Genomic DNA, 12,115 nt, shown 5'->3' with positions numbered 1-12,115 from the left:
GTATATTACTATACTGTATATTACTATACTGTATATTACTATGCTGTATATTACTATACTGTATATTACTATGCTGTATATTACTATACTGTATATTACTATACTGTATATTACTATGCTGTATATTACTGTACTGTATATTACTATGCTGTATATTACTATACTGTATATTACTATACTGTATATTACTATGCTGTATATTACTATACTGTATATTACTATGCTGTATATTACTATACTGTATATTACTATGCTGTATATTACTATGCTGTATATTACTATGCTGTATATTACTATGCTGTATATTACTATACTGTATATTACTATACTGTATATTACTATACTGTATATTACTATGCTGTATATTACTATACTGTATATTACTATGCTGTATATTACTATGCTGTATATTACTATGCTGTATATTACTATACTGTATATTACTATACTGTATATTACTATGCTGTATATTACTATACTGTATATTACTATACTGTATATTACTATACTGTATATTACTATACTGTATATTACTATACTGTATATTACTATGCTGTGTGTCTCATTCATTAGGTGGCATTGGATTACGCTAATCCCTTCATGAGCCCTTTTAAAGAATTTCAGGTGTGCATAATTTGAAAAATTAACTACAATAACAATAGTAGTGATGTTATTTGTTTGAATAAACATTGATAGAGTAATAATAACAGTTAAATCAATACTATTAGTGGGAGAGAGTGGGAGTAAGATTAGCATATATGTATGCACGTCAGTATGTGTATTGGAGTGATTGTTATGAGATTTTTTTAATTTTTAGAAATGGAAGACACATCCTCACATTCGCAAAGTGTTAGAAGGAGGAAAGAGGATTGGGTATGGAGCAAGAGCACTCAATGAAGGAGGAATACAAGTACATGATCCATCACACTGTACACAGGGTTCTGCCTAGAATAAAATTAGAGGTGGTTGGTGACTAATATTGTTCCTTTTAAATTTATGTACACCATACTAGTAGACTACAATATCATGCTTTATGTATGGTTATTAGTATTAATTGGCTAGTTGGTCTAAGTGATGAACTGGTTGGTTCATTTGTTGAGGTGGTTGTTCCAGCCACCCCTGACCACCATAGGCAGAACTATGTGTACATGATCCATCACATTGTACATATGCTACCTCTATATGTTATGATATTCTTATTAAAACTGTTAGGATTACCTAATCCTCCCACTGTGTATCATTATGCTTCATTGGATATCTAATCATTATAATTTATGTATTATCAATGGTTCATAGCAGTGTTGTGATCCCTCTATGCATGAGTTTGGTTGTTACTGAAGCAAGCATATGTTGTGTTGAATATTAACAGCACAATACATGTACATGTACATGTATAGTGAGTGAGCATCAATTAGGATTATATTATAGCTTGTTATGTTGAGGAATGAAATTTAAATGAATGACCAATTAAAACCCTGCACCATTTTAACTATTACTTGTAAATGGCACATGGCCCAAAATAAAATTCACTAAATTAAATACAAAACAATTCACAAAAATTACCAGCTACCGTATAGAAGGAAATCTTGGAAGTAGTTAAATTTGACAAATTTGGTGTTTTTATAGCCATTCGCCAAAATAAAAACCTGCCATTTTGAGCCATAATGCTCATGCTCAATGGTACATGGTGACAAATTCGTCAAATTAAAATTTGCCAATCACCGAAATTTAGCAATTCACCAAATTTAAATCCCTCAAAAATTTCCTCCTATACAGTATACATGTACTGTCTACAGCCTCATGCTCTCCTCCCAGGCTGTCAGTAAAGAACCCTCTAGGGCAATGACCTACATTTACCATTGTACATGTATGTTATTGTCCTAGAGAATTCTAGACTGTATTTAAGTCATTGTTTTGTTTGTTTGTTTAGAATGTACCTCAATTAGCTTTCCCAGGAGGAGCACTGATTGGTTGCAGTCCTGGTTTCATGAATGTACCGAAAATCAAAGGGACGCATAATGTAATGAAGACCGGAATGCTAGCTGCTGAATCGGCATTTGAAGCTCTCGTTACATCCAAGAGTAACAATACACCTGGTAATTATCATAGCGTGATAAAGTATAATTGAACTAGGCATTTCAATTACATGTACATGACTACATGTACATGTAGTATCGACCTGCTTTGACCTAAAAAGGGAATATAGTGTTGCCTATCAAGTACATTATTATTAATTTTGCTCAATGTTGCATGCATAATTAAGATCCTAGTACTGGTACTGTTATGCCAGGCAGTGTTACATATGCTACAGGCTTCCCACTGAATTATGACATACATATGCATGTAGTGCTCAGCTTATTGTTGGTGAATTTTAAAAGTTGCTCCAAAATTGAGCCAAAGATTGTAGCACAGGATCTTTAAGCCAATTTTATTCAATAATGTCAAGGGGAGAATTCTCCATTTTTATAATTTTTTTCTGATCCATATACATGTACATGTACTGATGTTGTGTAGAAATTCTGAGCTGATTCTGATCACAATTGGATTTTAGTAACTTGCTCAAAAATTGGGCCAAAAATGTGGCTCATGAAACATGCACTCACATGTACATGGAGCATGTTTTTGGGAAACCCTGTTATGCTACCATGTGATCATACATGTACATGTACATGTGCATCTACATACACTAGTATATATGTTTTATACGTGTAACATGTATATCTCTACTCTTATGATTTAAAGTACATTGCACTATTGTATCTTCAAAAGCTAATACTTAAGTTAAAGCATAACATTACTAAAATCTGCCACATTAGCAGTCAGTAAATACGGCTCTATGGTTATAATTAAACTGTTAGTACACATATACTGTCTTGTTACAAAACCACCTTTACCATACATGTAGTTATAATTATCTATTACTCCATCTCATTACTCATATAGTGAGATCATCATTAACTTAAGAATGTGAATCATTAATAGGTTTATTCTTGGACAAGTATGAAGAGAGAGTAAAGAGCAGCTGGGTGTGGAAAGAACTGAAACAAGTACGGAACTTTAGGCCATCGTTCAATACACGTCTAGGACTCTATGGAGGGATTGCTTATACCAGCCTCTTTGTTTTGCTCCGTGGGAAAGAGCCTTATACTCTCCGCCCTCGTAATCCTGACCACGCTCACATTCGTCCAGCTGACCAGTGTAATGTTATAGAGTACCCAAAACCTGACGGAGTACTGACATTTGATCTCCTGATGTCGGTAGCTTTGACTGGTACCAATCACGAACATGATCAACCTGCTCATTTAACACTGATGGATGATAGCATTCCAGTTGAGAGGAATCTTAAGATATTCGATGGACCGGAGGGAAGGTTCTGTCCTGCTGGGGTCTATGAGTATGTGCCTGTTGATGAAGGGGAGGGTATGAGACTACAGATTAATGCACAGAACTGCATACACTGCAAGACCTGTGATATAAAGGACCCTAGTCAGAACATTAACTGGGTCCCACCTGAGGGTGGCGGCCCTGCTTATTCTGGCATGTGATGAACTATGTACTGTAACCAATCACGAACCTTGATAACCTGAATGTTAATGTTATATTATTTTTTAAAAATAATTATGATCAAAATTTATGTATTATTTTGTGGAATTTATAATGACGAAATGATGCAATGATACAAAGGTTGAAGTCTACATTTGTGTGCATACTGGAAATTGGAACTTCCTTTCATGTCTAGACTAAGTTTGTTACTCTATATTGTCTTTTTATAGCCATCTTTTGATTTTACAACACTTGTTATAAAATAATTAAATTGAAGTTTAATTAAAGTGTTTACAGTTGCCCACGTGACAGATTGTATTATAAATGACTTGATCTGCAGAATTTATAATATCTATGCTGGCTTGCCTAGTTACCACTTGCCAGGCCAAGAATTGAAGGAACCAGATACAGTAGCTGTGGGAGACGGAAATAACTAAAGCCAAATACAGTCTACTACTTCATAAAGGCCTTATACCTGGTAAAATAATATGTATTTCTTTGTCTTGTTTAAAAAACCTTCAGTTCAGTTTTAGTCATTATTTTGTGCACGGGGGCCCCGCGCTTCTTTCTAGCAGAAACTGTAATGATTTTGTTTCAGCGAAATTATATGATGCTACATGCTGCCGGTGCTTAGTGTGGAGTGCATCCATGATTGTGTGACAGCTGCATTTAGGCCTACACGTACACTCACGCCCCTCAGTAGGCTCAGTTAGTTGTACTTTTGGTTATCATATGCCCACGAAAAGCCAGCTATAAATTAGTATATCAACATAAAGTACATTTGTGAGTTGAATCTGCCCTATGCATTGTATGGTTGGCCACACATATAGATTATGCATGTAATATCTATTTAGCATTGGAGGATACAGGTTCTTGTTGCATTTTTTGCAACATTTGGTGTGCATGCACTGTGCACAATGCATGTATCTTTTTGAACAAAATTTTAAAGTAACGATAATACTTCTTATTATTAATGTGCATTGTCAACATTTAACTGGTGGTGTTAATTGGTCTTCATAAAGCATCGAGCCAGTTCTGATTCATCATTGATGTAGTTTCATTATGATATATGTCATCTAGATGCCCTTAGATATAGTTGTGAGGCTTAAAAATACTCTAAATTTAGGCCTGGTTTACACGACTACGCTTTAAAGTAAAACGGATATATTTTTAACACAGCTGCTGGATTAAGGCAGGTTCTCAATATGCCACATTGCTTTTCATACGCTAGCGTCACAACCAGAAGTGCTGTATAAACCAATGGGAGTATGCGTCAATGCGTCAGAATAGAAATGTTTTCTAATCTGACGCATTGATGCATGCTCCCATTGGTTTATACAGCACGCACATGCGTCATATTGAGAATCCACCTTTAGTGTAAGCACCTGAAAACAGTAATAGCAAAAACGATGCAGATTAGGCTAGCGTCGTCGTGTAAACGAGGCCTTAGTAACTATGACGTACATGTACATGTATGTATGATGTCACTATTATTAATTGGCTTATTTATTTTTTGCATTCCAGTGGTTGTCTAGCAAAAAAGAATGAAGACTTCATACTACTGCCTCTTGTTTTTGTCTTTGGCCTTGGCAAACACAGTCATCAGCGATGAGTATGAATGCTCTCATGAAGATTTACCTGAAGAAGTATATAAATATCCTTAGTGTGTGTATTGTGCTAATTTTTCTTTAAATTTGTAGTTTTTCAAATTAAGCAAGACACACATTAAAGATTCAAATAAGAGGACAAAAAATGCTGGTGGAAATGCTGCTTTTAATCAACCTATCCGTATTTTTGTTCATTACAACTTTACTGCACATGATGGATCGTGAGTTTATGAGATTATATATATGCCCTTTAGCGTGTATTAAGCACACAATATTATAAGTGAAAATTTCTTAATAAAAAGAAATACCAGCTGTGTGTGTAAGTTGATGAAAGCAATCATAGCAGATTCTTTCTTAAATGCTTCTTATAGTTTGAAGCAAGGAAATAGGCACCCAGTATTACTAACTTATTCATTATTACAAACCCTAAACCTTATAACCACTTGACTACACAATAGCTTTTTAAGTAGCCTGTATTCAATATTTGGAATTATTTTATGCACATAGGAAATTGGTGCGTGAATGTAGATTGTATGCACAATTGCACATGTGTAAACAAACTATTGAAGTTAAGAAAATAGTTCTTTAAACATTATTAAACACTTTTTATGCTGTAGATTATCTCAGCCAGCGCAAGACAGAGTTAGGGTATGGAACCATTTTGAGATTACTTTTTCATTGTGATGGGCATTAATTTTATAGGCTATGATGACAGCGTTGACAAAAAATTTTCAGTCAATTCTTACTGTGAGGAGAAATCCAGATCCAATTCTAATAAACAGGTACGGATATAATGTTGCTTTTTGTGATTAAAATTTTATAGGCAATGTGAGAATGAAACTTTGACTGACTCATCCAAGCCTTGCTTTTATCAATGTGCAGATGATGCAAGACTCTGTGGTATCTTTGACACACCAACAGAGCATTTACAGGTAAGTAAGCCTATTGATGAATTCCTGCAATAATCTACTTATAATATGTTCAATCTAGACTTTGTAATAAACCAAAGTTTTGATATTCATAATTTTAATTGCAAAAATGAAAATTAAAAATATTTTTAAAATTACTGCATCTAGATTTTATAAATGATTTTTTTAATTTTTTTGAAACGGTAAACAATCTGCAATATCTGAACCAGCAAAATTTAGGAGATACATGTGGTACCGTATGCTTGTCTGGATGTAAGCAAGTATAGGTGCCAGCATTAATTGTTTCATGTAGATTGTGTGATATATAAAATTTACTTTACATAGCGTTGTTTTGAGTGCAATGGAAATAATAACACTTGTACTGAAACCATCAGAGATGGAGCCGGCACTGAAGCTGACCTGGTTTTGTATGTATATGGAACTACTCTCTTTTGTAGTAATGGTACAATTGCTTATGCTGGAGCCTGCCAAATGGAGGATGAATATGACAGGTACTTTGTGAGCTGTATGTATTTTTAATTAATTATACCATGTGTCACAATAATTCTTATTTTTTGATTATTTACTTGTGTCATTTTTCCTGCACATGTAGAGTATTGTTATTATTATTATTTTCTGTTACAGGCCAATAGTAGGTATTGTTAATTTCTGTCCATTATTTATTGAAGGTAGCAGTGATGATCAGTTTATTTTTGATGTTGCAAAACATGAAATTTTTCACGTATTGGTAAGAATTATAATTAACCTTTAGTGCAAATTGTTATTATGCTAGACATGCCATTAATTATATTTAATATTGCATTAGTATTATTTTTTAAAGTGAATTTATTTTGTCTGTATGATGTCAATGATGCAGTAATTGATTCATTATTGTAGGGTTTTGGATCTAACTTATATGCATGGTACAGAGATGAGAATGGAAATCCAAGAACATCTAGAGATGCTAATGGCAATCCACCATTTAATGCTTTTGGGTCAGTTGCAGTGCTTCCAATTGACTTTTTACTACATTGAATTGCTTACATTGAATATATTTAATAGTGTTGGCATACCAGGAGAAAGCACTATTAAAATAGTAAACTATACTGACTGGCAGACAAGAAATGGGCCAATATCCAAAATAGTTACTCAATTAGTTACTCCAAAAGTTGTGGTATGTATGTATTTATAGAAATAATTGTATAGTGTCAAATATTAATTTCTTGATTTATAGGAGGTTGGAAAGCGTCATTTTGGTTGTGACACTCTGGAGGGTGTTCAGTTAGAGGATCAAGGTGCTGGTGGCACTGTTGGATCTCATTGGGAGAAAAGATTATTAGATGTAATTTCCTTACAACTTCTGCTCGTATAATTTTTATCTCTTAATTGCATCTTATGTAGAATGAAGCTATGACTGGTTTTATCTCAAGTAATCCTGTATTCTCAAACTTTAGTTATGCATTACTAGAAGATAGCGGGTATGTTAATGATTAGCCTCACCCCGTCCCATCATTTTGGGGTGAGGCTATTTGATAACATGCTATTTTGTGTCATTATAGTTGGTACAAAGTTGATTACAGTAATGCAAGTATTCTTGTTTGGGGACGTGGTGATGGATGTGGTTATGCTACTGGATCCTGTGGAGGATATATCCAATCAAAAAGAGCACAGTAAGTATACACTCCGCAAGGAATAGAGTCTCATTTATAGAAATACAGAAATGAACCAATCACTCCTTTCTGTGATTTTTTAAATGATCTTAATAATCCTACAAACCTGAGTTGTGATTCAGACAGGACGGCAGTTGCTTTTTGTAGTCTTATTAACTTTCCTTTTCAAGTTCCTGTGGAATATCAGGTATTATCTAGTGTAGTTTTATTTAAAAACAAATTTGGCTTTAGTATTTGAATTCAGGTGCAAATTTTAACACCTCATCTAATCTGGATTATAATTTTATTGGAGGTCGAGTATTTGCTGCAGATTTCTGTCCTTATTATATTAGTATAGCTACTGTGAGTATTACAGCTGTTATATTAGTTTTATCCATTGATATTACAATATATGTAGAGTAGCTCGGATAAAAGGGGTGTATGCAAAAGTGGAAACCCAATAAGTAATATAATAATAATTCTTTAATTAAATTATTTATAATTACAATAGCTGGAAATAATGAGCTAGCAGAAACATATGGTCCTCGATCACGTTGTGTGGATCACTCTGGAAACTGGCAAATTACTAATGGCTCAAACACATATACAGCTCAATACAGTGCTGGATGCTATGAAGTAACTATAATCAATTATAAAATTTTACTTAAAATAAACCTATTATTTATTAGTACCAATGCTCAAACAGTAGAGTTACTATAATGATTCTTGGACAGTCATATACTTGTAGTAGAGCAGGACAAGTTGTATGTTGTACTCTTTTTAATCATGTGCTAGATCTAAGTGCTGTATATGTATACACGTATAGGTACAAGTTAACCAGACTACAAATGGCATCACATATCATGGAGGAATAGTGTGCCCCTCTTGTGTTGAGATATGCTATGTGAGTAAATCTATAATTTTTGTAAAAAAATTTATCTAATTTTTACAGGATGACTTTGAAAATTGCCCTGAAGCAGGTAAGTTAATCATTTTTTATAAATCTAAACTGATAATTTATTTATTAAGCTGAACTATATGGAGAGTTTGCTACTACTGCTCCTCCTGCTACTACTGCTCCTCCTGATGGTGTTGGAAATCTGCTACCAATGGCTGGCCTATTTTTTATTGCCATTTTCATTTCCTTTGCTATGTATTAATTACTAAAACTTTTATTTGTGTGTAGAGTAGAACTCTAGTTACTATTTTGTGGAGTGTGCATGCTACAATATATTTTTATTGCTTTGAACATTTTTTTAGTATTAGCTATATATTGATTAGTTTTGCTATTGATTAGTTCAGTCATAAACATTAATTTTGCTCACATATAAAGTCTTCTACAAAACAAGCTTAAAAGTATTGATGAAATATATACTCTATGGTATCTAGAAACAGAAATTAAGGATTTACCTTAAATATTATTTTGGTGGCAAAAATGATGCCCATGTTATTTGTTTTTGTAACATCACATTACAATAAATTTGAATAAAACATGACAAAACTAGAATAATTATATTGTTCATAGTTTACTAGTAGAAGATGACATTCTAGTATAATAATATTCAGTTTTGACATTAGTAGAAGCTATTGTTTCACTGGTAAACACATTACTATTATCATATGCAGTATCATGAACGATCTTCTCTGCATAATCAAGGAGCCCTTTTCCTTTTATTCTCTTCATCTTGCTCTTGCATTTCAATATACAGATAAACAGTAAGATCACAAGGCTTGTTAGGAAACCAAAAGATGATGCTAAACAAAAAATGGCTACTGTCAGAACTCCATTTGACCTTAGGTTCATTTTGTTGTAATTGATTACTGAGAAAAGGAAGTATATGACAGCCAATATTGTTATGGCTATGACATATATCACAATGGGGAGCAACTGCTTCAACAGTGTTTTCCATTTATTTGTAGTCAGTAATGGCAAAACGTCATCTCTCTCTTGATTTGGTCTTGATTTTAGGGCAACTTTGATAAAAATACTAATCAATAGTGTTGATATTATTAAGTAAACTACTCCGGATATGCAGTAGCCAGTTATGTAGATGTATTCTAACCTATTGCCTCCTCCATTGGAGAATACAACCTCCCATGTTTGCATGCAGTCATCATAACTAGCAAAAGGAATGAAAACGACAAAAAATAGAGGAACAGCAGATGTCATGATTGAAATCAGCTCAAGTTTTCTAAGATTTCTCAATTCTTTGAGGTGTACAATACAAAGATAAAGGACAATTGTTAACCAGAAGGTGAATCCAATGTTAATTGAGTAGGTTATTGTTGCAACACTCGGAACAAGCAAGACTACTATCTTGTGTAGCTTGGAGCTATCATATTTAGAAAAAATTGGATAAAGAAGCTGGACCACAGAGAAGACTAACATTGTGAGTAGTTTATATACAATTAACCTTTGTATGATGTCTTTGTAGAAACTGATGACCAGGACAATGATCAATGTCACAATACAAGCCACTATTTGTGTAGTCCCTACTACTAGTAGTATATAAGTGATGCTAGTGCTCACAGGATGGGTACAGTTATCACTATTATTATCCATACCTTAAAAGCCTGCCTACAAGAGAGAGAGAGAGAGAGAGAGAGAGAGAGAGAGAGAGAGAGAGAGAGAGACTTCTTCTCTGTGTTGAAGAGGAGGAGCTAGTACAACATGATGTATGGTACATTCTATAGTCTTGTATGTAGCTTACATAACAACCTTGTAGTACAACTAGCTGAAATACAACACTATTGTTTCATACAAAGCACAGTAGTCTGGAACACCAAGTAGTTATACTGTACAAGGAATGTAGTTTGGTATTACACGTAATGTTCTTCAAGGAGCATTATATGCTAGCTATAGCTGTTTCAATTGGGAAACTTGTTATTTAAAAGATCAAAGTAGTCACAGATTGTCTCCAATCTAGTATCTATGCCTATAATGGCATTTACATGGCATGACTCACGAGTCACAAAAATACACTTCATGTTCATGTAATTAACATAATATTTTACAAGTGAGTATGAAATTATAATTTGTTACTATTTGTTTTTCTTTCTTTTCGTTTTTGGTTCCAGTGATGATGATGAACTCTTTCTTAGTCTCAATTCTCGTTGTAGTTCTATTCTTCTTTGCTCTAATTGCTCCACATTATGTATCAGTTGGTCTCTTAACTTGATCTCCTCTCTCCGTACTCTTGCTCTCTCTTCTCTTTCTTTCTCTCTTAAGTCCTCTTGACACCTATGATTTGTGTAAAATTTCCACTAACTCAAAAATCAATACTCTATATGTTAGATCAAAATTTACTTTTATCAATAGAATGATGGGTCAATTCACTCAATTTAATTGAACCTTTTTATTAGTTTTTATCATCACGAAAATAAGCAGCCGCAAATATATCCCAACCTATAGTATTAAGGTGGCTGAGCAAGCTCCACTCAGACAACAATCTTCATGTACAGTACACATAACATTAACTGTATCTTAATGAATGCTATGATAAGGGGAGGGTTTCCCACAGGATTTTGGCATAGTGCTCATGCAGGTTCTTGTCAGCGGATTTTAAAGTTGCTCAAATACTTGAAAAAATACCATATACTATACCAAATAGTTTTTTTTAATTGTGAAGAGAGAATTTTCCATTTTTACATGTTCTTGTACTGTATGAAAATGATTCCAATAAAAATTAAATTTTAAAAGTTACTCAAATATTGGATTAAAGCCCCTGTACTACATGTATTATAGTACAGGATCTTAGACCAAATTGGGCTAAAAATGACTAGGAGAGAATTCTCCATTTTAATAATTTTCTCTGATACATATACATGTTCTTATATTGTGTAGTAAGTTTGAGCTGATTCCAACCAAAATTCAATTTTTTATGAATTTTTAAAGTTACTCAAAAATCGGGCCAAAGTCCCTGTACTATTAGTAACGCGTTAGTAACGCGGTAGCGTTACTAAGTAGGATTCACCCCCAAACAAAATGGCTGCCACGACTTTTGCAGCCTTGCTATACTGGGAAAACGAGCTCCTATGCTTACCAGACTTTATAGAGGACCTTATCTTGACCAGAGGACTCCAATGGTACAACTGGCGTGGCTCTAGACCTTGTCTAAGCGAAAAGTCAAAAATCGGCGAACCGGCCGTTTTGTTCAGCCACCTTTTTTCATCTTCATCATCATCTTCATCTTCATCTTCATCATCAAGTCCTGTCAATCCAGTTGTCGGTGTGTATCTCAGTATCAGTTGGTGCTACAAGAATAATTCTTACACCAATCTACTCCAACAGTCTATGCGCAGGTCCATGTCCCATCAGATCATTCTTCAAGTAAGGAAAAAGTGATACTGTGACTGCTGGATCGAGCCATCTTAGGTGCATGCTGCCATTTTGTTAATTAAAGAAGCT

The 12,115-nt window shown here is 33.9% G+C and overlaps 2 protein-coding genes and 1 long non-coding RNA gene across 4 annotated transcripts in view; 2 read left to right on the top strand and 1 right to left on the bottom strand.

The window, feature by feature from the left end:
- Positions 1-3,814, top strand: part of LOC100638176 (electron transfer flavoprotein-ubiquinone oxidoreductase, mitochondrial-like) — a 14,361-nt gene extending 10,547 nt beyond the window's left edge. The window contains exons 9-12 of the mRNA XM_019999052.1: positions 574-624; positions 818-910; positions 1,931-2,096; positions 2,983-3,814. Of these exons, the coding sequence (XP_019854611.1) occupies positions 574-624; positions 818-910; positions 1,931-2,096; positions 2,983-3,545 (873 nt within the window). The 3' untranslated portion in view covers positions 3,546-3,814. The remainder of the gene's footprint in view (positions 1-573; positions 625-817; positions 911-1,930; positions 2,097-2,982) is intronic.
- A 55-nt stretch (positions 3,815-3,869) lies between these two features.
- On the top strand, positions 3,870-9,022 carry LOC100638051 (leishmanolysin-like peptidase). Of its 2 annotated transcripts, none has more exons than XM_019999070.1 (20): positions 3,870-4,021; positions 5,079-5,189; positions 5,244-5,371; positions 5,768-5,798; positions 5,853-5,932; positions 5,974-6,082; positions 6,404-6,570; positions 6,704-6,806; positions 6,956-7,053; positions 7,121-7,232; positions 7,293-7,400; positions 7,460-7,536; positions 7,618-7,728; positions 7,777-7,915; positions 7,960-8,070; positions 8,126-8,343; positions 8,397-8,471; positions 8,534-8,611; positions 8,660-8,687; positions 8,737-9,022. In XM_019999070.1, exons 2-16 carry the CDS (start codon positions 5,088-5,090, stop codon positions 8,192-8,194), a joined length of 1,545 nt encoding a protein of 514 aa, XP_019854629.1. In that variant the 5' UTR covers positions 3,870-4,021; positions 5,079-5,087; the 3' UTR covers positions 8,195-8,343; positions 8,397-8,471; positions 8,534-8,611; positions 8,660-8,687; positions 8,737-9,022. The 2 variants fall into 2 exon arrangements, with proteins under 2 accessions (XP_019854629.1, XP_019854628.1); XM_019999069.1 differs by having other exon boundaries at positions 5,068-5,189.
- Positions 9,023-10,579: 1,557 nt separating this feature from the next.
- LOC109583637 (uncharacterized) lies at positions 10,580-11,258 on the bottom strand. Its single transcript, XR_002185626.1, has 2 exons — positions 11,015-11,258; positions 10,580-10,948 (listed from the first exon to the last, which is right to left on the bottom strand). It is a non-coding gene; the product is annotated as an uncharacterized LOC109583637 (long non-coding RNA).
- Between the last annotated feature and the right edge of the window lie 857 nt (positions 11,259-12,115).

The sequence above is a fragment of the Amphimedon queenslandica genome, unplaced genomic scaffold (assembly GCF_000090795.2).
Source record: "Amphimedon queenslandica unplaced genomic scaffold, v1.1 AMPQUscaffold_13291, whole genome shotgun sequence".
Classification (NCBI taxonomy): domain Eukaryota; kingdom Metazoa; phylum Porifera; class Demospongiae; order Haplosclerida; family Niphatidae; genus Amphimedon; species Amphimedon queenslandica.
The sequence above is the reverse complement of the archived record's forward strand: the minus strand, read 5'-3'. Positions and strand labels throughout refer to the sequence as shown.

Coding starts and splice junctions, on each gene's coding strand:
- LOC100638051 (XM_019999070.1), top strand. CDS start 5,088: ATGAAGACTTCATACTACTGCCTCTTGTTTTTGTCTTTGGCCTTGGCA. Junction 6,083..6,403: donor CACCAACAGAGCATTTACAG/GTAAGTAAGCCT, acceptor TACTTTACATAG/CGTTGTTTTGAGTGCAATGG. Junction 8,071..8,125: donor ATTATATTAGTATAGCTACT/GTGAGTATTACA, acceptor CAATATATGTAG/AGTAGCTCGGATAAAAGGGG.